General features: G+C 43.5%; 1 protein-coding gene across 1 annotated transcript in view; it reads left to right on the plus strand.

Annotated features, from left to right (window-relative positions):
* The window catches only part of LOC139757313 (uncharacterized), a 288,888-nt gene extending 262,386 nt beyond the window's left edge, over window positions 1-26,502 (plus strand). The window contains exon 2 of the mRNA XM_071677712.1: window positions 23,581-26,502. Within this exon, the coding sequence (XP_071533813.1) occupies window positions 23,581-24,851 (1,271 nt within the window). The 3' untranslated portion in view covers window positions 24,852-26,502. The remainder of the gene's footprint in view (window positions 1-23,580) is intronic.
* The last annotated feature ends 479 nt before the right edge of the window (window positions 26,503-26,981 follow it).

Raw genomic sequence — 26,981 nt, forward strand, 5'->3', positions numbered from 1 at the left:
CAACCATGGAGACATCACACACCCCTGCCGCAAACCTACATTCACTGTAGGTATATATATATATATATATATATATATATATATATATATATATATATATATATATATATATATATATATATATATATATATATATATATATATATATATATATATATATATATATATATATATATATATATATATATATATATATATATATATATATATATATATATTCACTCCTTACCAGATTTTCTGAGAAAGAATATTGCAGTAGTAGTAGTAATAGTAGTCCTAGAAGTAGGAGTAGTACCGACGGGTCTACGAAAGCCTGTAATGCCAAGTGTACAGAAATCTACATATTGGTTGTAAACCTTTCTTGATATACATGTACATTATCTATCATCTCCCCCCACACCTCCAGCACAGAATCCTCCTGCTTCTTGCTCAGTCTTGTATCATTAGATTTTCGATCTAATTCCATCCTTCTCTTTCCAGGTTGGTGTGGACAGCGGCCTGGAGTAGCTATGGTACTGTATACATGCCCCACCCAGTCTGTAGACTCGTATTCATTCTAGAAAATGATGAATCTAGGGACAACGAGACAACCCTTCGCTTTCTTTCTTTTCCTCAACTAATCTTCGGTTTGCTCAACCTTCTTTTTCATTTATTCGCGTCTTTATAGTTTCGTTAATGTCATAGTCAATTTTTGTAGTTGTTGTGTCAAGTATGAACACATTACAACGTGTCATGTGCTAAATTTCCACTGGCATTGTTATGAACATCTTCATAGTGGAAATGATCGCTCAAACTTCATCTTAGTTCTTAGCCTTTGGTCTGACGTTACGTTCTTACGTTCTTATGTTCCTACGTTCATATTCTAGGTTCAACTCTTCTGATTCAGCTTTTGTGTTCAGTTACGCTCAACTTTCACGTTCGTTTCTCGTGTTCTCTTACATTCAGTTCTTCTGTTCAGCTCCAGCGTTCAGTTCTTATGTTCAGCTCCAGCGTTCAGTTCTTATGCTCAGCTCCAGCGTTCAGTTCTTATGTTCAGCTCCAGCGTTCAGTTCTTATGTTCATCTCTAGTGTTCAGTTCTTATGTTCATCTCTAGTGTTCAGTTCTTATGTTCATCTCTAGTGTTCAGTTCTTATGTTCATCTCTAGTGTTCAGTTCTTATGTTCATCTCTAGTGTTCAGTTCTTATGTTCATCTCTAGTGTTCAGTTCTTATGTTCATCTCTAGTGTTCAGTTCTTATGTTCATCTCTAGTGTTCAGTTCTTATGTTCATCTCTAGTGTTCAGTTCTTATGTTCATCTCTAGTGTTCAGTTCTTATGTTCATCTCTAGTGTTCAGTTCTTATGTTCATCTCTAGTGTTCAGTTCTTATGTTCAGCTCCAGCGTTCAGTTCTTATGTTCAGCTCCAGCGTTCAGTTCTTATGTTTATCTCTAGCGTTCAGTTCTTATGTTCATCTCTAGTGTTCAGTTCTTATGTTCATCTCTAGCGTTCAGTTCTTATGTTCAGGTCCAGCGTTCAGTTCTTATGTTCATCTCTAGCGTTCAGTTCTTATGTTCATCTCTAGCGTTCAGTTCTTATGTTCAGCTCCAGCGTTCAGTTATGTTCATCTCTAGCGTTCAGTTCTTATGTTCAGGTCCAGCGTTCAGTTCTTATGTTCATCTCTAGCGTTCAGTTCTTATGTTCAGCTCCAGCGTTCAGTTATGTTCATCTCTAGCGTTCAGTTCTTATGTTCAGGTCCAGCGTTCAGTTCTTATGTTCAGCTCCAGCGTTCAGTTCTTATGTTCAGCTTCAGCGTTCAGTTCTTATGTTCAGCTCTAGCGTTCAGTTCTTATGTTCAGCTGCAGCGTTCAGTTCTTATGTTCAGCTCCAGCGTTCAGTTCTTATGTTTATCTCTAGCGTTCAGTTCTTATGTTCAGGTCCAGCGTTCAGCTCTGATGTACAGCTCTGATGTGCAGCTCCAGCGTTCAGTTCTTATGTTTATCTCTAGTGTTCAGTTCTTATGTTCATCTCTAGTGTTCAGTTCTTACATTTAGGCGTAACGTTCAGACCTTAGTTCGTGGCTCCTTGCTTGTGTAAATGAGCCTAAATATCAGAACTAGTTTCTAGAATTCCTATTAAAATTTCAGCATTAGATCAACAGCACAAGTACAGTTAACATCTCAGTCCTCACACCAGTGGCCTGGATCGTGCGTGTAAGGGGCATTCCATCCGGTGTACCTCACACTGGAGGAAACTGTCATTGTATGTATTTGTGATTAATACCTGTATGTTAACAGGGAAAGTTTACACTTCTGTTGTCCCGCTTCTTAACTTTTCATTTTTGTCTCATGTCTTTACTTGTATGCGTACACACACACACACACACACACACACACACACACACACACACACATCAGCCTAAGACAGGTACCCATCATAGACTAGCCTTGAAAATGATGAATACCTGGGTTGGGCGTGGGCCGACTGCCGTGTCCAGGTTTCGGACCCATGCGTGTCCAACCCCAGACTGGGCCGTGCTGGCTCATGGTCAGTAGTGCTAAATACAGCAACACGGGGGTTCGTTTGTGTGTGTGTGTGTGTGTGTGTGTGTGTGTGTGTGTGTGTGTGTGTGTGTGTGTGTGTGTACCCTCGAGCAGATGTAGATTGGAAGCACTGGGATCGCCTCCACTGTGAGAGGCCTCGGGGGAAGGGGGAAAGCGCACCTCCTCCATTTGTATATTGCCTCAGACTAGCTGCCTCCATCACGACCCCTTAACGCAAGCTCTCCTCTCACTTCCAGGACAACCTCAGGCTACGTGTGTGTGTGTGTGTGTGTGTGTGTGTGTGTGTGTGTGTGTGTGTGTGTGTGTGTGTGTGTGTGTTATCCCCTATTCTTACATATGGGGAGGGGGGCTTTTATCACCCAAGCTTCTACATTGTCTACGAGAGTAAGTCACCACTACTTCACCACCTGGCCTGAGCCTTGCGTCCACATATAAGATACGTTCAGTTCCCCACTTCCCTGATCACCTTACCTACCTCCTTCCTCTCACACCCTCCTCGAAACTCATCTCTAGTTTCGAGGAACTGTTCTCTACGGTAGCATCATAGTGGCCCCTGAGGACTGTGAAGAAGATGGTTATCACGTCCCTCCTAAATCTCCTTCCCTACAGTTGGGCCACTTAGAGGGCTTCTCCCCTCTGCCCATAACTCATCCTCCTTCAGGCAGGCACCATTCTTGTCTGCCATCGTTGGACCTCCTCCAGCAGTTGTGCGGGGGAGACCCGGCTACCTGAACTCTAACTGGCCTCCCTACATATCTCGCTGGACCATCCCACTGTTCATGGACTTGGGGAAGTCTGGACACTGGCCAAAATACGGTGTACCCCGACCCGACCCTTCTTGAGAGATCTTATATGGAAGATTGGGCATTACGACCGCTCTCTCATAGGTCCCTTACGATGGTTGATCCTTGAAGAAGAAAGTTCACAATCCAGTCTGTCTTCTTCCCTTCCATTGGTCTTTTATTTCTATTTGTGACTGAATTCCAATAATAGCTACTTCAGTGGAGTCACAGCCTACTCTAGGTCGTATCGCTAGATACTATATTCTATACTGCTCTCCACCAGCAGCCAAGGCCCAGCCAGGACCCAGTCGAAGACTACTCCAGACAAATATGCTCCAGGTAAACACAGATGATTTACGGCTTTGCGACGAATCGCTGATACAGATGGGAAATAACGATGCTCCCAATATCAACCTTTCTGGGTCTCCATTTCTGCTGAATAAACACTTCTGACATGCGTTCCTTTTCAACCTCCAAATATTGGACAAGTTTCGATCCATTTTAGAGGTTCTGTTGAGACGGAATGGTATCAGTGACCTTCAAGCAGTCTATGAATACACAAGCAACCCAGCTGTTTTTCCTCATGAAAATTAGTCCAGAGACCCGCTATGCATGGCAGCTTACCCCCAGATCTAACTTGCTTTCCATCTCCATAGTTCCCGTTGACCGCACAATCATCATCATGCTCTCTTATTACCTTCTTCATTAGTCTTCTACCCACATCTATTAATGAGAGGTACTAAGTTCGGTGTTAAACCCCCCTATCACCTTCCTTTCGTATACTGTCCCCTTATCATGAGTTTGGAAATACTCATTGGCCTTATGCAAGTCCAGTTCTGCCATAAGACACTTTATATCTGTCGTTAACGTCCACTTTCTAGACCCACAACCAGCACAATCTAGCAATAGTGGAGGTTGTGGATCATCAAGAGGCAAACGCTTTGAATCTTACCTGTATCTTCACATACACTTTACCTTGTCTGTAACTAGGACTAAACAAAGCGAACTCGCTGATCACTGAGTCTCAGGCCCATAGCTTCCTCCTGATGAAGTCATGCAACCAGGTGTGGGTGATCCTTTCTTCTGTCTGAACATCCATTCTTGCTTCCTTCCTGACTTTACAATACTAATTCTTTGTCTTTTTGCACATTAATCTTCTGCCTTCTGCATTTTTTCCTTAGTGAACTGATATTCATCTCCCGCATGTGCATGTTTGTTTAACCACTCTATTTACCTGATCCAACCCTTTCTTTTCCATGCTCCCCGCCAGCTTTTCACTACTAAACTCACAGAATCTTTTGCAACACTGTTCCATTCTCGTTACTCAGAATTCAGCTTGCCTGGCTATATTTCTGAAAATATTGTGTTCTGTTCAGCACAGTTCCCGTCCATTAGTAGAGTTCCACTCTTCTTCGTACAGCATTTCCTCACATAAAAGAATTGTACGTTGACAGAGCATGGAGAGGTGGGTCTCAGGCCATAACGTACTTTACCTTCCGATGGTTTCAGAGGTCTTGTACCTCACAGCTGGGTCTGGCACCTTACCATGCCTTACGTATGCCTTCCGATGGTTTCAGATGTCTCGTACTTCACAGCTGGGTCTCGCACCCCACCATGCCTTACGTATGCCTTCCGATGGTTTCAGATGTCTTGTACTTCACAGCTGGGTCTGGCACCTCACCATGCCTTACGTATACCTTCCGAAGGTTTCGGAGATGTTCTGCCTTCACAATACGGCCTGGAACCAAGCGGTCGTGTCGCTCCTATGGTCAGTCAGGCTGTGGGAGGCCCGTGGGCAAACGTAACCAACATACCCTTGCTGGTCTGGAACATTACAGCTACTGGATCTTTTAAATCTCTTCACTGAACGATTCTTAATGGTTGCAGGCAATGTATCAAGTCAGATTTGGAGCCCACCGTCGAGGGAAAACGGGTGTCTCTTGAACCTGCTTCAGAGTCCAGATTTCCAAATTCATTTCTCAACAGAAATAGAACCCCGTCCACACACCAGGGAACTGGTATCACCAGTACACACTTTGGGGACTGGGATCACCAGTACACACTCTGGGGACTGGGATCACCAGTACACACTCTGGGGACTAGGATCACCAGTACACAATCTGGGGACTGGAACCACCAGTACACACTCTTGGGACTGGGATCACCAGTACACACTCTGGGGACTAGGATCACCAGTACACAATCTGGGGACTGGAACCACCAGTACACACTCTTGGGACTGGGATCACCAGTACACACTCTGGGGACTGGTATGACCAGTACACACTCTGGGGACTGGGATCACCAGTACACACTCTGAGGACTGGGATCACCAGTACACACTCTGGGGACTAGGATCACCAGTACACACTCTGGGGACTGGTATGACCAGTACACACTCTGAGGATTGGTATAACCAGTACACACTCTGGGGACTGGGATCACCAGTACACACTCTGGGGACTGGGATCACCAGTACACACTCTGGGGACTGGGATCACCAGTACACACTCTGGGGACTGGGATCACCAGTACACACTCTGGGGACTGGGATCACCAGTACACACTCTGAGGACTGGGATCACCAGTACACACTCTGGGGACTGGGATCACCAGTACACACTCTGAGGACTGGGATCACCAGTACACACTCTGGGGACTGGGATCACCAGTACACACTCTGGGGACTGGGATCACCAGTACACACTCTGGGGACTGGGATCACCAGTACACACTCTGGGGACTGGGATCACCAGTACACACTCTGGGGACTGGGATCACCAGTACACACTCTGGGGACTGGGATCACCAGTACACACTCTGAGGACTGGGATCACCAGTACACACTCTGGGGACTGGGATCACCAGTACACACTTTGGGGACTGGGATCACCAGTACACACTCTGGGGACTGGGATCACCAGTACACACTCTGAGGACTGAGATCACCAGTACACACTCTGGGGACTGGGATCACCAGTACACACTCTGGGGACTGGGATCACCAGTACACACTCTGAGGACTGGGATCACCAGTACACACTCTGGGGACTGGGATCACCAGTACACACTCTGGGGACTGGGATCACCAGTACACACTCTGGGGACTGGGATCACCAGTATACACTCTGGGGACTGGGATCACCAGTACACACTCTGAGGACTGGGATCACCAGTACACACTCTGGGGACTGGGATCACCAGTACACACTCTGGGGACTGGGATCACCAGTACACACTCTGGGGACTGGGAACCACCAGTACACACTCTGGGGACTGGGATCACCAGTACACACTCTGGGGACTGGTAATTTATTCCCCCAAAGAAATACTGAATTATTCATTTTTTTTTTTCTACCATTCAAAGTGACATTGAGTAACTAGAGTACCAATACACGTATCATGCTCACTGTGGAACAACTTGTGAACCAAATCTAGGATACATGAGTGAATATCTACGCATGGTGACTTGATCAACTACACTTGACTGGGATAGGTGGGCCCACGGGCCGTAGCTGATCAATAACAACGGTGATTCTGGGTGTGTGACACCAAGCTAAGTAAAATTGACCGTTCAGCAATCAAGAAACTGATGATCAAGTATTATTTTACGTAATATTTTAGAGCATTAAGCCAGTCTAAGTAGGCCTACCCACTCAGTTAAGGGCCATGTAACCAATCTTTTACTACAGTTAGCAAATACCCTGTACTGTACAGTGCTGTTGTTATAATAACCGTAATACCAAAAGACTAGTTAGAGAAGTGGTCAGTTAGCCTAATGTCATTATGAGAGCCGATGTGTCTTAACACACAGTCTTCTCGCACATCTGCCACAGACAAGGGAACGGCCACACACACACACACACACACACCCTCCAGCGAACCACCCTCCCTTCTGCCAAACCCCTGATGATGGCGAGATATGGCTTAATGAGTTACTCCTCCATGTGGGAAATATCAAAAAAGTTTGTGGCATCCAAATTACTAGTGAGAGGGGAGCCCTAGGAATCTCACTGAGGAAACCGTGGAGAGGGAGCCGAGGGTCTTGATCCACTCAGCACGACGGTTCGACCTTCCAGCACGGGTCTGCGGCCCTTGAGGACGGCGGTTCGACCCTCCAGCATAGCTTTACGGCCCACGAGCGCAGCGGTTCGGACATATGAGGGCGTGAACCTTCGCCCTAACCCTTAAAAGGAGTTAGGTCAAAGGCCAAGTCAATACCTACGATCTTACAGTCGTGCTTCAAGAATTAATCTGGTCCTGGGTTGGTTTGATCATATTCACACACATACCTAATTTCCTCTACCGCTTTAGCGAGGTGGCGTCAGGAACAAAACGTAAAATGGCCTCATTTGCACACATACCGCACTCAAGCTGCCGTGTATATTGCTCTGAAACCAGAGCCACCATCCACAGCCAAGTGCTAGGATATTCCGTGGTCTGCTTCGACCGCTACAAATACTCTGGTTCAGGGCAAATATCATGGCTGTGGGACCTTAGAGAATATTTGCATCGCACGCCTTCGAAATTTACGTCAACAATACTCCGGCTAATGAGAAAAGCTAAAGTGCCTTCGAAAACTGTTGTTGGTTTCGCTTTACCTGTTGTGGAAGAGAGGGATTCCAGCCTATCATCTTCCTCGTAATGAGAGAGACGAAGACTGATTTTTCGTTCTCCCTGAAGTTAAGCTCAACTCGCATGATTATACCCCATGATGTTTCTTTCCTCCTCCTCCTCCTCCTCCTCCCTCTTCCGAGGTACACGGTGTTTTTTCGGTGTCAAGTTCCGTTCTGATTTAAAAGTCTTATACCTTTAGGAAGTCGATGACTCCTGGGTACGACTTGTCGGTATGGAGGCGTGACCTCTGACCTAATCTTTTGAGAGTAAGGTCGAAGGCCAAACATTCATACCCGAAGGCTGTAATGAGGTGGTCAAAGGGTCGAGCAGTCGTATCAGTGTTTGTCATACCGTCGTGGTTGAGGATCAGGTCTTTGTGCTCAAGGATCGTAACGTGGTCCTTAAGGGTCGGGCCACTGCGTTCAAGGGTCATACCGTCGTAGTCAAAGGTCAACCCTCCGAAGTCAGTGGTCCTACCGTCGTGCTTAAGGGTCGTACCGTCAAAGGCAATGGTTATGTCGCCGTGCTTAAGAGCCGTGCCGCCTAACTCAATGGTCGTACTGTCATGCTCAAGGTCGTAATGACATGTTACTCAAAGCCAAACTGAAGCTCATCTCCCGCGAACCCGTTAACAGCCGCCAGTCAGACGACCTTAATGGTGTCTTTACGCACAAGTCTTGTCTTTCACAGAATAGACCTTCGTGGCGTAGCGGTGGGCGTTCTTGATTGTGACGCATTCACGGGCCTCCTGGTCGTAGTGGTCAGTCCACAGTCAACCCAGCTGTTATCCACCTTAAGGGGTTGGTTGATAAAACGTACCTGGCTTAGGGTAAGGTATATAGCATTAAATGGGATGGCCTTGATTAGGGCCTCAGTGGTACGTGCCGTCTTAGCTTAAGACAAAAAACTATATTCAGAGACTCGCTTACTTATCTTATTACCCTCTGTCACCTACTAATTATTATCCTCTGTCACCTACTAATTATTATCCTCTGTCACCTACTGATTATTATCCTCTGTCACCTACTAATTATTATCCTCTGTCACCTACTGATTATTATCCTCTGTCACCTACTAATTATTACCCTCTGTCACCTACTAATTATTATCCTCTGTCACCTACTAATTATTATCCTCTGTCACCTACTGATTATTATCCTCTGTCACCTACTAATTATTACCCTCTGTCACCTACTAATTATTATCCTCTGTCACCTACTAATTATTATCCTCTGTCACCTACTGATTATTATCCTCTGTCACCTACTGATTATTATCCTCTGTCACCTACTAATTATTATCCTCTGTCACCTACTAATTATTACCCTCTGTCACCTACTAATTATTACCCTCCGTCACCTACTAATCATGTTGAAGAACTGGGTAATCGTAACTCTGTTCATAAATCTGCTTTTGCTTCATACGTTTTCATCGGCGTGAGACACTCGGGACTATCATGTGATGCTCATCCGCTCACGTATTGTTATCCTCCTCTTCTCACACCTGCTACACTCTCTCTCTCTCTCTCTCTCTCTCTCTCTCTCTCTCTCTCTCTCTCTCTCTCTCTCTCTCTCTCTCTCTCCTCTGGGATGTTTTCTAAATTAAAGTCTCCCTGCCGCGTGCAAATTTCTTCCCCCTCCCCCACATTCTGCACCTGCCTCCTCCTCACCCTTTCCCCAACTTGTGTAATTACTGTAATCTCTTGTGTCTCATCCCCCTTTCCCCCCCCACACCCCATCCTTCGTCACCCTGAGACTGAGAAAATACAGGATGCCAGCGGCGGCCATAAGGAAGGTGGAGAGAGATGTGGCATCAACGCCTTACCCCAGAAAGCTACAGCCGACAGCTTTTGTTTCTCAGGATGGACAAGATCTACGTGAGCAGATACGACCTTCCCATTGTTAGCTGTGGTCATAAGCGAAACTGATTTTCGAAGGATGAAAATAACAAGCTAACTTGAATAGGTTCCTCGAGCAGAAAAACTCACCAAGCCTGGTTTATGATGTAAGAGACTCATGTACACAGTCATGTATTAAATGTGATAAACTTGGTCAAGTTGTGTCCAAGTTTTGACGTCTGTTGAGATGACTCGGGGCACCAGAATGATCAGGCCCATCTTAATGTACGTGAGATATGGCACGAACTGCTCGATGTCATTAAATCTGGTTAGGTTTACTGTGGCCTTTATGTTCAAAATGATGTGTGTTATGAGACGTGTAACAGATTCTAAGAGAACCTTCTTTAGTGAGAACACTTCATTCCCCGTATTCTCTCGGGTAACAAATGCATTTTGACTTGCCAAGTTCTGGGATCCTCGCGCAAAAATTCCTTAGGGCAATATGGAATCTCTGCACCACATTCCTTAAGGGAAGTTAGGTAAGGATGGGTTGGGCTGGGTTAGGGGAGGCTGTTTCCAGAACTCATAGAGAGGGTGCTGAGATCCCTGGCGAGATGCCAACACGCCAAGGTGGTGTGATGCACATACCGGCCCAGACAAATGTATGGGCTGGGCTCCACCAGCGCAAGCCTCATTCAGAAGGTAAATATATCAGGAGACATTTCAACCAAGACATCTTGGCCTTCGAAACATCCCAGTGGGAACCTGGAAGCCTGGAAGAGATATGACAAAGCGACACAGCTTTCCACTCGTTTGTCTTCCACTTTTCTGAGAAGACCTGTAGGTAGGGGGTAGGGAGAGGGAGGGGCTCTTTGACGCAGCTGTTTTTGAAATGTAAATGGCATTAGGCAAATGCGAGGCACCCTCCTCTTCTGCCTCATCCTCCGTTGTTACTTCTGTATCTGGAGGATTCATAAACTTAATCATGCTGTATACTACACAATGGATGGCCTACCCATACTGGAAAACAACTTTTTTTTGGGGGGGGTGGGATTCCTATTCCAACTTCCCGCACACTTCCAGGCGACGTAGGCGATCTGAACGTAAAGAGCCACATGTGTCACCAGGATGAATCGTTATCGTCGGACAATGAGTCCTGCGAGAAGCAATATCTTACTGATGTGCTTAAAAGCCCCGACACTCGGAAGATGGACTGCTGGAAGACGATCGCAGGAAGAGAAGTTGTCTCGCCACTGCCAAAAGAGACTTTGCTGACAGCTTGTGAAGCTGCTATAACTTCTGCAGACAGAAATACGTCCTATTCCTCTCATAAAGGGCGAGCTTTATACATCATGGATGACCCTTGCTCCACACAGCCTTCGGGAAAGGAAGCAACTCCAGTCTTGAAGATCCAAAAGCGTACTTGTAAAAGAATGACTGTAAATTTTGGTTCAGAACCTTCCGAAGGGCATTTCTTACGGAAACATCCGAATACAAACTTTCAGAATTTGGCGAAGTGCTAAATCAACGTGACAGGCACTCGTGACTCAGTCATCTCTGAATTCAAAAGAAGCGCAAACGCAGGTGTTGTTGGAATCACAGGCAATGAAACGAGGACCCCGTCTTTAACGCGTACGTCTCCAACATCATAGGTCGACCAGAGCGTCCCATATTACCTCAGCGTACTGTAGCACACTGAGAATGACCATGAGGTTTTGATCCAGCATATCACAGAAGAGGTTAACCTTCAAAGAGATCAGATCCCATTTCTCGGCGTTAGGCAACATGATGAGGGTTTGCCGTAAGGGGGATGATGGCTTCGTTTTCCTCAAACACAGGTGCACCGTCTAACATGTCCAATTCGTAAAAACCGAACTGGCAGGCAAAACAGTTACTTACAATTTAGCTTTGCATGACCCAAGTTCCATACACGGCCTAGCTAGCCTCCCACCCAGGGACGCAGTCCGCCTGACGTACACAGTCTCACACCCACTCACAACGTGGGCGTCTCATGGCAACACATGTGACCAATCTTCTGGATGTTCCGGGAGACGGGGAAGTAATACGCTTTTTGCCAGATCTGAGACTGTGATCATGTTCAATCTACCAAAGACGGGGGGTCGTACCGTCGTGCTCATGGGTGCACCGTGGTTCACATGAGGTCGTACCGCCTTGCTCAGGGAGTTCAACTAGTATGTCACAAAACTGACATAAAACGACACGGTACAGAGACATAGTGGAACGACACGATACAAAGACATAATGGAACGACACGGTACAGAGACATAATGGAACGACACGGTACAGAGACATAGTGGAACGACACGATACAAAGACATAATGGAACGACACGGTACAGAGACATAATGGAACGACACGGTACAGAGACATAATGGAACGACACGGTACAGAGACATAGTGGAACGACACGGTACAGAGACATAGTGGATTTGAAAGAACTGAGCGACATAAGCAGAGAGGGCGGTAAGTAAACACTAGTTAAGGAGGAGAATAAGAAGACATGAAGACGAGCGTTTGGCGCGCAAGGTTGAAGAAAACGTGAACAAGAAGGAGAGATATCTTAGTTCGTCTGTGTAAGGTGTACATTAATACCGTCTAGTGTTAATAATACGACATAGGGTGTGTGGCGTCTTTCGACAAGTCACTGGAGCCTTCTGTGTTTTCTGCCGTTGCTCAAAACTCAAAATTCTTTTATCGTTATCTTTTGCGCCGTCATCATCCCGTTATCTATCCCGTTCTCTCCTGTGAAAGACCTTTGGTCTGGCGGCTTCGTACGTGCTGCAGAGGAGGGGCGGCCATGATGCAAGGAACTGTGGGCCGAATTTTCTGCACCGTCGGAAGCGGCAACCTGATGTAAAATTCCTATTATGGTACTGATTTGATGGTTATGTAGGCCTACGGGCCGCGGCCTCCACCAGCCCAGAGAGAGAGAGAGAGAGAGAGAGAGAGAGAGAGAGAGAGAGAGAGAGAGAGAGAGAGAGAGAGAGAGAGAGAGAGAGAGAGAGAGAGAGAAGAGGAACAAGCAAAGCAGCTGCGTTGGATATAGGAGGATGGAAGACCTCCCATGCCCTCGTAAGATGTATCTGGTGCCCGTAGGCCCATAAGACTATGTAGCACACAGACCAAAGACACTTTGTCCCATAGCTCTATATGAACAGTTTACGTCGAGTCTGCTGGCGGCCTCAGGGAACATGAGACAAGAAGATCAGGGCGTTCACGAGATCATTTCACATCCTCAGGATGGTCAAGGGTAAGGGTTTTTAATTCAGTCATATCTTTCTTTTTTCTTGATGGTCATTTTTCATGAAATGCACACTAGAAAAATAGTCACATCAACAGTTTTTTATCGACATCAATATTTCAAATGGATCTTTTTAAGAGACAATAAATGTGTCAGCCTGTCAATATTGTATGTGAGTCTTTTCCCAAACATGCAACGAGATAAACGACGTATGTTTGGTAACTATGTTAAGTTTAATAATTTTTTTATATTTTGAGGTCCTTGGCTTCATGACAACAGAGCAGTATACCACTTAATAAACGATTCTCAGCGTGGTTTTCGACGAAAGCGCTCCTACTTGACAAATCTGCTGGATTTTCCTTATGATATAGTCAACATGTACGACGAAAGTAAAGCAGTTGATGTTATCTATCTAGACTCTCAAGAAGCCTTCGATAAGGTTCCACATCAAAGATTACAAACAAACATCACGTCACATGGTAATGATGGGGTTGCACTTCAGTGGATGGGTTAACTGGCCGTAAACAAGGAATTGTGGTTGATGGTCGAGCCCGAGAATGGTTAGGTGCAGTAAGCGGAGTTCCACAAGGTTCACTGCTGGAAGCGCTTGTCTTTCTTATGTATAAATAATGATATTGATAATTATCATTATAATGAGCAACATTGTAAGGTATCAAGATTCGCTGATGATACGAAGCTGTATGATAAATGAACTTGAGCGTCTACAGCTTCAAACAGATACAGACACACTGATGAACTGGACTCATGAGTGCCAAACGAATTTTAATATGGATAAGTGCAAGAAGTAAGTGGTAGAAAAAAACAACGAAAAGGCAAGCTACAGTATGAATTTGTTGAACTGAAAAAAGTAAATGAGGAAAAAAAAATAGGGTGTAATAATCTCTGGTGACTTAAAGCCAAGTAAGCAGTGCACCGAAGCAATGTAGAGAACGAGCAAAATTCTTGGTTTCATGGGTTGAGCCTTCAAGTGTAAGTCCAGGGAAATCATTCTTACTCTTCATAATTAATTGGTTCGTTCACACCTTGACTATTGTGTTCAGTTTTGGTGACCCTAGGGACCTTAGAGAAATGACATAGACAGAATGGAAAGAGTACAGCGACGAGCAACCAAATTGATTCTCGGACTGAGAAACATATCCTTCGAGACGAGATTACACGACTAGAATCTATCTAGCTTAGAGAGGGGAAGGTTAAGAGGTGATCTGATACAATTATTCATAATTATCAGAGGCTTTGAAAATCATGATTTATCAAATTACTTAAGACTTGATTCGTCTGATCTTACTCGTGGGTATATATGGGATGGCCTTGATCAGGGCCTCAGCAACCCGCGCCATCTCAGCAAACATAAGCATAAAAATAATGTCTCCCAGGCCGACACCCCTTCTACCAACAAGTTTATTGTTCACATTACAGACAACACGAGAGGGGGTCGTCAGCTGGTTAGGTTTACTCTCTGTAATGGCTCCAGAGCACCAGCTGCTCTGTCTATGTCTTCTCTAATTCTTTCTCCTTCTATGTCTTCATCTCTTTGTCTGTCTGTCTGTCTTCCCCATTTCTCTCTCTGTGAATTCTCTTCTTTCTCTGCCTATGTCTTCTCCAGTTCCTTCTCCATCTATATCTCCACTGCTTCGTCTATCTGCCAGTCTACCTTTCTCCATTTATTTCCTTTTCTATGTCTTCTCCAATCCTTCGTCTATATCTAAATGTCTTTCTCTGTCTGTCTATCTGTCGTCTCAATCTCTTTCTCTGTCTGTGACATCATCACTTCTCTCTATTCCTAACCTCTCCAAATCTCTATCTGCCACCTCCTTCTTGCACTGTCTCTGCCTTCATCCACTTCTTTACCTATCTCTGCCTTCTCCTATACTTTAGCTACCCATGCATTCACTAGTTCTTCTGCCTATGCCTTCTCCCATCTCCTGATGCTACAGCGTTAGCCTTGCCTCGTGGCAAATCCTCGTCGTACATACTAGTAGGTGGATGAATACTCTCTCTTTCCTCTCCATCCTTCATCTCTCGCGCGCCCGTCCACCTCGACGAAGGGTACTCGTAGGTGGATAGGTACTCCCTCCCTTTCCCTTCCTTCCAACATCTCTCGTATGCCCGACTACCAGAAGCCTCTGGGACTGGCAGTGTGTGTGTGTGTGTGTGTGTGTGTGTGTGTGTGTGTGTGTGTGTGTGTGTGTGTGTGTGTGTGTGTGTGTGTGTGTGTGTGCACGTGGGCGTGGTCAGGTGGGGGAGTATGGAGGTGGGTGTGGCGGCCAAGTGTGAGATGGGTGTGGCCAGGTGTGAGCGGCCAAGTGTTCCATTATCACCACACCTGCTGCATCACTTACATGCCACCACCACACCAAACTGTTATCATCATTATTATTATTATTACTTCTATCATTATTACAGCAGAGGGGGGAAACAGTCCATGAGTTTCGAAAGTTGTGGAACCTGTCTACAGTTTCACAAAGGATCAAGTCGTAGCTAACTGGTAAGGCACAAGGAGATAGAGTTCGAAAGCTCAGCTGTATAGGAAAGGAAACAGACGTCACATCGGCTCATCTTTGACTAGATAACGGCTGCTGATATCGAACAGGTCATTACAGTAAACCTCCACACGAAGCAGTAATTGCATATACAAACATCCTTCCATGTTCCTCTGTTTCCACAAGTGATACAGATTTGATAGGAGATATCACCATCTTAAATACACGACGCATCACAGGTACAGACAAATATAGATAACAAACCAGCACTGCACGGCACCAGGGAGGGGATTCGGGAAATCTCATTTCAACACCGAGCGTATAAAATGGGAAGAGCAAACAGTGAAGTGTCTGAGTGACAAAACAACAGAAATGTGTAAAATGTTTGGCTACATAAGCTTTCCAAACACGCGCCAGACCCACAACGGTGAGTGAAAAGTGCAAATGGTCCAAACCAGAACACGAAGACAACGCTCTCTTAGTAGAAGACGGCACAGGAAGTGCACCTAAAGATGCCACAGCTCTGTCAATAAAAGAAATATAATCTAGCAAAAGATTTAGAAAGGTATAAAGGTACATATATATATATATATATATATATATATATATATATATATATATATATATATATATATATATATATATATATATATATATATATATATATATATATATTTTTTTTTTTTTTTTTTTTTTTTTTGCCGCTGTCTCCCGCGTTTGCGAGGTAGCGCAAGGAAACAGACGAAAGAAATGGCCCAACCCACCCCCATACACATGCCTTGATTCAATCCACTGACAGCACGTCAACCCCGGTATACCACATCGCTCCAATTCACTCTATTCTTTGCCCTCCTTTCACCCTCCTGCATGTTCAGGCCCCGATCACACAAAATCTTTTTCACTCCATCTTTCCACCTCCAATTTGGTCTCCCTCTTCTCCTCGTTCCCTCCACCTCCGACACATATATCCTCTTGATCAATCTTTCCTCACTCATTCTCTCCATGTGACCAAACCATTTCAAAACACCCTCTTCTGCTCTCTCAACCACGCTCTTTTTATTTCCACACATCTCTCTTACCCTTACGTTACTTACTCGATCAAACCACCTCACACCACACATTGTCCTCAAACATCTCATTTCCAGCACATCCATCCTCCTGCGCACAACTCTATCCATAGTCCACGCCTCGCAACCATACAACATTGTTGGAACCACTATTCCTTTAAACATACCCATTTTTGCTTTCCGAGATAATGTTCTCGACTTCCACACATTCTTCAAGGCTCCCAGAATTTTCGCCCCCTCCCCCACCCTATGATCCACTTCCGCTTCCATGGTTCCATCCGCTGCCAGATCCACTCCCAGATATCTAAAACACTTCACTTCCTCCAGTTTTTCTCCATTCAAACTCACCTCCCAATTGAATTGACCCTCAACCCTACTGTACCTAATAACCTTGCTCTTATTCACATTTACTCTTAACTTTCTTCTTTCACACACTTTACCAAACTCAGTCACCAGCTTCTGCAGTTTCTCACATGAATCAGCCACCAGCGCTGTATCATCAGCGAACAATAACTGACTCACTTCCCAAGCTCTCTCATCCCCAACAGACTTCATACTTGCCCCTCTTTCCAAAACTCTTGCATTCACCTCCCTAACAACCCCGTCCATAAACAAATTAAACAACCATGGAGACATCACACACCCCTGCCGCAAACCTACATTCACTGAGAACCAATCACTTTCCTCTCTTCCTACACGTACACATGCCTTACATCCTCGATAAAAACTTTTCACTGCTTCTAACAACTTGCCTCCCACACCATATATTCTTAATACCTTCCACAGAGCATCTCTATCAACTCTATCATATGCCTTCTCCAGATCCATAAATGCTACATACAAATCCATTTGCTTTTCTAAGTATTTCTCACATACATTCTTCAAAGCAAACACCTGATCCACACATCCTCTACTACTTCTGAAACCACACTGCTCTTCCCCAATCTGATGCTCTGTACATGCCTTCACCCTCTCAATCAATACCCTCCCATATAATTTGCCAGGAATACTCAACAAACTTATACCTCTGTAATTTGAGCACTCACTCTTATCCCCTTTGCCTCTGTACAATGGCACTATGCACGCATTCCGCCAATCCTCAGGCACCTCACCATGAGTCATACACACATTAAATAACCTTACCAACCAGTCAACAATACAGTCACCCCCTTTTTTAATAAATTCCACTGCAATACCATCCAAACCTGCTGCCTTGCCGGCTTTCATCTTCCGCAAAGCTTTTACTACCTCTTCTCTGTTTACCAACTCATTTTCCCTAACCCTCGCACTTTGCACACCACCTCGACCAAAACACCCTATATATGCCACTCTCTCATCAAAAACATTCAACAAACCTTCAAAATACTCACTCCATCTCCTTCTCACATCACCACTACTTGTTATCACCTCCCCATTTGCGCCCTTCACTGAAGTTCCCATTTGCTCCCTTGTCTTATGCACTTTATTTACCTCCTTCCAGAACATCTTTTTATTCTCCCTAAAATTTAATGATACTTCCATACACGTAGTGTCATTGTACAAAGCCAAAGGGGATAAAGGTGAGTGCTCAAATTAGAGATATAAGTTTGATGAGTATTCCTGGGGAATTATATGGAGTGTATTGATTGAGAGGGTGAAGGTGTGTACAGAGCATCAGACTGGGGAAGAGCAGTGTGGTTTCAGAAGTGGTAGAGGATGTGTGGATCAGGTGTTTGCTTTGAAGAATGTATGTGAGAAATACTTCGAAAAGCAAATGGATTTGTATGTAGCATTTATGGATCTGGAGAAGGCATTTGATAGAGCTGATAGAGATGCTCTGTGGAAGGTATTAAGAATGAATAGTGTGGGAGGCAAGTTGTTAGAAGCAGTGAAGTTTTTATCGAGGTTGTAAGACATGTGTACGAGTACGAAGAGAGGAAAGTGATTGGTTCTCAGTGAATGTCGGTTTGCGGCATAGGTACGTGATGTCTCCATAGTTGTTTAATTTGTTTATGGATGGGGTTGCTAGGGAGGTGAATGCAAGAGTTGTGGAGAGAGGGGCAAGTATGCAGTTTGTTGTGGATGAGGGAGCTTGGGAAGTGAGTCAGTTGTTAGCTGATGATACAGCGCTGGTGGCTGATTCGTGTGAGAAACTGCAGAAGCTGGTGACTGAGTTCGGTAAAGTGTATGAAAGATGAGAGCTGAGAGTAAATGTGAATAAGAGCAAGGTTATTAGGTACAGTAGGGTTGAGGGACAAGTCAACTGGGAGGTAAGTTTGAATCGAGAGTCAATGGATGAGGTGAAGTGTTTTAGATATCTGAGAGTGTATTTGGCAGTGGATGGAACCATGGAAACGGAAGTGAATCATAGGGTGGGGGAGGGGGCGAAAGTTCTGGAGACCTTTGAAGAATGTGTGGAAGGCAAGAACGTTATCTCGAAAAGCAAAAATGGTTATGTTAGAAGGAATAACGGTTCCGACAATGTTGTATGGTTGCGAGGCATGGGCTATAGATAGAGTTATACGGAGGAGGTTGAATGTGCTGGAAATGAGATGTTTGAGGACAATATGTGGTGTGAGGTGGTTTGATGGAGTAAGTAATGAAAAGGTAAGAGAGATGTGTTGTAATGAAAAGAGCGTGGTTGAGAGAGTAGAAGATGGTGTTTTGAAATGAGTGAGGAAAGATTGACAAAAAGGATATATTTGTCAGAGGTGGAGGGAACGAGGAGAAGTGGGAGACCAAATTGGAGGTGGAAAGAAGGAGTGAAAAAGATTTTGAGTGATCGGTGCCTGAACATGTAGGAGGGTGAAAGGCGTGCAGGGAACAGAGTGAATTGGAACGATGTGGGATACCGGGGTCGATGTGCTGTCATTGGATCACAATTTTGCACGTGATAAGATATTCCTATGAGTCCACGGGGAAAATGAAACACGATAAGTTCCCAAGTGCTCTTTCGTGTAATAATCACATCATCAGGGAAGACACAAGGGAGAAATATAAGTCAGTTGATATACATCGAAGAGACGAAGCTAGGACGCCATTTGGTAAACGTGCGATTGTTTACCAAATGGCGTCCTAGCTTCGTCTCTGTACATATACATATATATATATATTTCTTTCAAACTATTCGCCATTTCCCGCATTAGCAAGGTAGCGTTAAGAACAGAGGACTGGTCCTCTGAGGGAATATCCTCACCTGGCCCCCTTCTCTGTTCCTTCTTTTGGAAAATTTAAAAAAAACAAGAGGGGAGGATTTCTAGCCCCCCGCTCCCTCCCCTTTTAGTCGCCTTCTACGACACGCAGGGAATACGTGGGAAGTATTCTTTCTCCCCTATCCCCAGGGATAATATATATATATATATATATATATATATATATATATTTTTTTTTTTTTTTTTCAAACTATTCGCCATTTCCCGCGTTAGCGAGGTAGCGTTAAGAACAGAGAACTGGGCCACTGAGGGAATATCCTCACCTGGCCCCCGTCTCTGTTCCTTCTTTTGGAAATTTAAAAAAAAATTGAGAGGGGAGGATTTCCAGCCCCCCGCTCCCTCCCCTTTTAGTCGCCTTCTACGACACGCAGGGAATACGTGGGAAGTATTCTTTCTCCCCTATCCCCAGGGATAAATATATATATATATATATATATATATATATATATATATATATATATATATATATATATATATGTATATATATATATATATATATATATATATATATATATATATATATATATATATATATATATATATATATATATATGTATATATATATATATATATATATATATATATATATATATATATATATATATATATATATATATATATATATATATATATATATATATATATATAGGAGATGGAGTGAGTATTTTGAAGGTTTGTTGAATGTGTTTGATGATAGAGTGGCAGATATAGGGTGTTTTGGTCGAGGTGGTGTGCAAAGTGAGAGGGTTAGGGAAAATGATTTGGCAAACAGAGAAGAGGTAGTAAAAGCTTTGCGGAAGATGAAAGCCGGCATGGCAGCGGGTTTGGATGGTATTGCAGTGGAATTTATTAAGAAAGGGGGTGACTATATTGTTGACTGGTTGGTAAGGTTATTTGATGTATGTATGATTCATGGTGAGGTGCTTGATGATTGGCGGAATGCGTGCATAGTGCCATTGTACAAAGGCAAATGGGATAAGAGTGAGTGCTCAAATTACAGAGGTATAAGTTTGTTGAGTATTCCTGGTAAATTATATGGGAGGATATTGACTGAGAGGGTGAAGGCATGTACAGAACATCAGATTGGGGAGGAGCAGTGTGGTTTCCAAAGTGGTAGAGGATGTGTGGATCAGGTGTTTGCTTTGAAGAATGTATGTGAGAAATACTTAGAAAAGCAAATGGATTTGTATGTAGCATTTATGGATCTGGAGAAGGCATATGATAGAGTTGATAGAGATGCTCGGTGGAAGGTATTAAGAATATATGGTGTGGGAGGCAAGTTGTTAGATGCAGTGAAAGGTTTTTATCGAGAATGTAAGGCATGTGTACGTGTAGGAAGAGAGGAAAGTGACTGGTTCTCAGTGAATGTAGGTTTGCGGCAGGGGTGTGTGATGTCTCCATGGTTGTTTAATTTGTTTATGGATGGGGTCGTTAGGGAGGTGAATGCAAGAGATTTGGAAAGAGGGGCAAGCATGCAGTCTGTTGTGGATGAGAGAGCTTGGGAAGTGAGTCAGTTGTTGTTCGCTGATGATACAGCGCTGGTGGCAGCTTCATGTGAGAAACTGCAGAAGCTGGTGACTGAGTTTTGTGAAGTGTGTGAAAGAAGAAAGTTGAGAGTAAATGTGAATAAGAGTAAGGCGATTAGGTACAGTAGGGTTGAGGGTCAAGTCAATTGGGAGGTAAGTTTGAGTGGAGAAAAACTGGAGGAAGTGAAGTGTTTTAGATATCTGGGAGTGGATTTGGCAGCAGATGGAACCATGGAAGGGGAAGTGAATCATACGGTGGGGGAGCGGGTGAAGGATCTGGGAGCCTTGAAGAATGTGTGGAAGTCGAGAACATTATCTCGGAAAGCAAAAATGGGTATGTTTGAAGGAATAGCGGTTCCAACAATGTTGTATGGTTGCGAGGCGTGGGCTATGGATAGAGTTGTGCTCAGGAGGGTGGATGTGTTGGAATGAAATATTTGAAGACAATATGTGGTGTGAGATGATTTGATGGAGTAAGTAATGAAAGGGTAAGAGAGATGTGTGGTAATAAAAAGAGTGTGGTTGAGAGAGCAGAAGAGGGTGTATTGAAATGGTTTGGTCACATAGAGAGAATGAGTGAGGAAAGATTGACGAAGAGGATATATGTGTCAGAGGTGGAGAAAACGAGGAGAAGTGGGAGACCAAATTTGAGGTGGAAGGATGGGGTAAAAAAGATTTTGAGTGATCGGGGCCTGAACATACAGGAGGGTGAAAGGCGTGCAATGAATAGAGTGAAATGGAACGATATGATATACCGGGGCCGACGTGCTGTCACTGGATTGAACCAGGGCATGTGAAGCGTCTGGGATAAACCATGAAAAGTTTTGTAGGGCCTGGATGTGGAAAGGGAGCCGTAGTTTGGCTGCATTACACATGACAGCTAAAGACTGAGTGTGAACGAATGTGGCCTCGCGCGCCTGCAGAGGGAGGGAGGTGCTGTTTCATGTGGCTGGGTGGCGACAGGAATGGATGAAGGCAGCAAGTATGAATATGTACATGTGTATATATGTATGTTCCTGTATATGTATATGTATGTATTATTTATTTACTCATTATACTTTGTCGCTGTCTCCCGCGTTAGCGAGGTAGCGCAAGGAAACAGACGAAAGAATGACCCAACCCACCCACATACACATGTATATACATACACGTCCACACACGCACATATACGTACATACCTATACATTTCAACGTATACATATACATATATACACATGTACATGATTTATACTTGCTGCCTTTATTCATTCTCGTCGCCACCCCGCCACACATGAAATGACAACCCCCTCCCCACGCATGCGCACGAGGTAGCGCTAGGAAAAGACAGCAAAGTCCACATTCGTTCACACTGAGTCTCTAGCTGTCATGTATGTATACGTTGAAATATATAGGTATGTATATGTGCGTGTGTGGGCGTTTATGTATATACATGTGTATGTGGGTGGGTTGGGCCATTCTTTCGTTTGTTTCCTTATGCTACCTCGTTAACGCGGGAGACCGACTAAGTATATATATATATATATATATATATATATATATATATATATATATATATATATATATATATATAAAGAGGGAGCGGGGGGGCTGGAAATCCTCCACTCCCGCTTTTAATTTTCTAAAAGAAGGAACATAGAAGGGGGCCAAGTGAGGATATTTCCTCGCATTTATACACATACATATACATATATGCAATTGTACATATTCATACTTGCTCGCCTTCATCCATTTCCAGTGCCACCCCACCTCACAGGAGACAGCGTCACCACCAGGAAAAGGCGAAGAAAGGCCATATCCACTCAACACTCAGTCTCTAGCTGTCATGTGTAATGCACTGAAACCACAACTCCCTATCCACGTCCTGGCCCCACAGAATTTTCCACAGTTTGCCTCGGATATTTTGCATGCCCTAGTGACTCAGAATGTACACAGATCATGCAAAATCCATTCAACATTTTCCAGTTCTTTGTGTTCTGCAAGCACTTATATGAAACTCATAACTACTATATATATCATAATGCAATAGTATCTTCTTTAGACAGTTACTTCCCAACATACCACATGATACAAACATTCCTATGGTGTTTGGTTATAAGAAAAATTGTGCTTTTAAAGGCACTGCTGTTATCCCAATTACAGCACCATCTTTATTAAGACTGACTTTCATTAACCATTTGTTTCTAAGTTGGTGGCACCTTAGGTGTATCTTTCTCATCTCATTTCTATAATTGATTGACTCCATTATTGCCTCGGCAGGGTGTGTGCTGATGATGCTGGCGGCGCTCGTGGGGTGCTCCTACAGCGTGGAGATGGCCAAGATCAGGAACAACTCTGGCCGAACCCTGACATCTTCCACCCTAGAGTGGGTGGACCTGCAAACTGGCCAGACCCCTCCTGCTGAGGCCCTGCCCATCTCCAAGGACGGTCCTGTGTGGTGTCGAGGCAAGAGGCACGGCATCTGGGTACCAGGTGCCGTGATTGACGGACAGTGTCATATGCCCTTCCTCAATCAGGTGTTTAAGGTGAAGGAGTATGACGTGTTGGTGTCAATCAATGACTCGGCAAGAATCATCAATAAAGAATGGGACCATCTAAGAGCCGTACCCGCTAATGGCATCACCTCATCCAAGATGGTGCTGGCCATTGCCAAGACTGATGAAGATGAAGTCCTTCCCGGTTATGTTGATCCTCAGAAACGTGAAGCTTCACTACTTAAGGATGGCAAGTACTTACTACAGAAAGATGCTTTCATTTTAACTGAGGACGAGCCAGAGCGCTATGAAGTTGATCAAGTGGTCCGGGACGAAGAACACAGTCTGACCACCACAGAAGAGAAAGTTGTTGCCACTGTGACTCTTGAGAACCCAGATGAGGAAGAAAAACTAGTGAGTGAGATGGTGGACTATGTTGCAAAGGAGGTTATCTACTGGGGTCGCATAAGAGGAACCATCACAAGTTTAACTGCCACTGTCATGGACCCGTCAGGTAATGTGAAGGACATTACCTGGGGTAATGAAAATGAACTGGATAACCTAGAGCAACAGCAGGTGGAGTTCGAGCTGCCAGCTGCGGCTGGAGTAAATGTCACATTAATTGCCATCATACACAAGTATGAGGCCCCCTACTCAGCCAAGTTGACAGCTGTATATGAAGATGGAGAACGGCGGACACGCACTATCTCTGGCCTCCACATACATGTCCGCATGGCTGAACTACGAGCAAATTTCTCAAAGCCTTTCTACCTCTCTAACAACAGTGAAATTGAGGGGGAATTTGTAACATCAGAAATTCTCATGCATTCCACCACAACCACCACCACTACCACTACAATTGCACCGCCCGATGCAGAATCTACCTCTGACAAGGAAAAGCCCCATTCTGAATCTTTAGCTTCAGGTGAGGGTGAGGGTAAGCTCACCACAGGAGAGCATGATGATGTTAATGATCATGCTTCCACAACAGTTCCAGGACTTGTTTCACTGTGTTGCTCTCTCCTGGTGGCATACCACCTGACTCTGAGGCAGTGAGATGACTGTCAGCACCTTGCAAAACACCCAAGTCCCCCCTAATCTTCCATCACTCCCTCGTCACACCTGCAACATTCTGCTCCCTCACACAAGGGAAGGCCTCTTAAACATGTGAGGAAAACAAGTAGAGGGCCATGATGAATTTTGCCACAGTCTTATGGCTTTGTCATATTCCAATGGTGCCAGTTTCACATACTGATATCAGTATTTGATGGCAAATCATTCCACTTGAGAATTGTCAGTATTATAGGCTTGCTATAAAAGTGATATACAACCCTCTCCTTAGCATATTGTTTTCATCCACATATCTGTAGCAAGCATGTACAGTAGTCACTCTAATGAAGTTGATTGGATACAGTGTAAGATATCAAAAAAAAATATCTTTCTTGCATAGTATTATTCCTAAGTACTATGATGATGTGTAGTACCTGTAGCACAGCTGGCTCTTGTGCTCTTCAGTGACCTACAACTCCTGAGCTTTTGCTTCCTGGATCATCCAAGAGTAGTCACGAAGCCCATGAGAGGTATCAACACAATCTAGGTTTAGTGTGGAAAGTTAAATAACCATAATAGTACCATTATTATGGATGTTGTAGTGTCCAGTATCAATGTGTATGTTCGTGGATATATTTTCCTTCTTGATCTCTACTCCATAAATAAGCAGACAGCCTTAATGATAACAAAACTGTCCTGTCAAGTGACAGAAACTACATCTAGTTGTTTTTGTAAACATCATGTGAACTGAAAATGAATCGGAAATGTAGTCATGATTCTGCTCATAACATATTTATAAGCTCAGCACATGTATAAGGTTAGGAAAGCAGTTGTTCATGTACATTCCCGTAATCTATGAAAATTTCACTTCCCACACTACATTACTAATAGTTGTACTTATGAGAATGGAATATGGATTAATCAGACTGCTAAATTCTGTAACAGACCTTGTGCGCGCATGTGCCCATACGCAACTAATGATGCACACTCATATAAATAAACACCAACAAATTAGTTCTCAATTATGTTTACTTATAGACTGGCACAAAGTCAATATCAACGAATTGTTTGTCAAATCTTTCTTTTAAATTCTTATTACAATGAAAATAATTACTTCCATATTGATATAATGATACATATTTGTTCTGATTAACTGTATTATTGTACCATACTGTCTTACTTCAACTCTGCTATATGGGAAGTTACAGGAAGGAATTCATATATGATAGGTACCTTGGGTACTAACATGCATTTCTATATTAGTTCTCCTTGTTTAACAACTACATGGAATGTCAAATGGAAGTTTTGATGTCTATGGTGATATTCAAGATTGACTAATTGCTATTGCTAAGTCTGTAAAATAAGTAAGCCACTGATAATTGAAGGTTGAAATGGAGTCGTTCAGGTGTGACTTATTCTCTTTAGATATTAGAATAAGCATAATTTTTAAATGCACTGGAACAATGTAGCAGGGATATTCCTAAAAAGCTCTCCACTAAAATATTAGCGTAGAAATTGAAATGTTTCTTTCCAATTCCATTTCCAGCAAGAATAATGCAATTCCTTTCTCAGTAGATGCAAGTCTTATTTTTTTAATAAAAACAAATAATGCCAAAAATAATTCCTACAAGTTTAGCTCTAAAAAAATTAAAACAAATGAATAACCTGCAAAATTCTAAAAAAAGTACTGGGTTATTTCATCAATTTGAATTATATCCTCATTAGAAAAAATTCCTAAGAATTTAACGATTGTTATTGAGTACAAGTGGATTTTTGTTTAAAAAATGTCAGTTCATTAACTATCTTACAATAAAAAGCTACATTAAATATGGAACAAGTGAATCCTCATACAAATACGACATAATTGAATAATGAAATGATCATGAACATAAAATTTTCGGTTGTAGTGCTGTCAATCTTTTAATTTTCTGGGTCTTCCTGAGCAACATATTCATTATCTCGCCATTTAGAAAAGTGGAAGCAAGGTTATCTAATGTGTTAACACTTCAACAGTTTGAAACCAGTACTGTCCCAGATGAGAACAAAAATCTTATAACCTTAACTATTCAGTCATATGATCATAAGAAAATTTGCTTGCTCTGTCAAGAATTACTGTTATTAGATTATTATGCTCCA

Source organism: Panulirus ornatus, chromosome 25 (genome assembly GCF_036320965.1).
Source record: "Panulirus ornatus isolate Po-2019 chromosome 25, ASM3632096v1, whole genome shotgun sequence".
Taxonomy (NCBI): domain Eukaryota; kingdom Metazoa; phylum Arthropoda; class Malacostraca; order Decapoda; family Palinuridae; genus Panulirus; species Panulirus ornatus.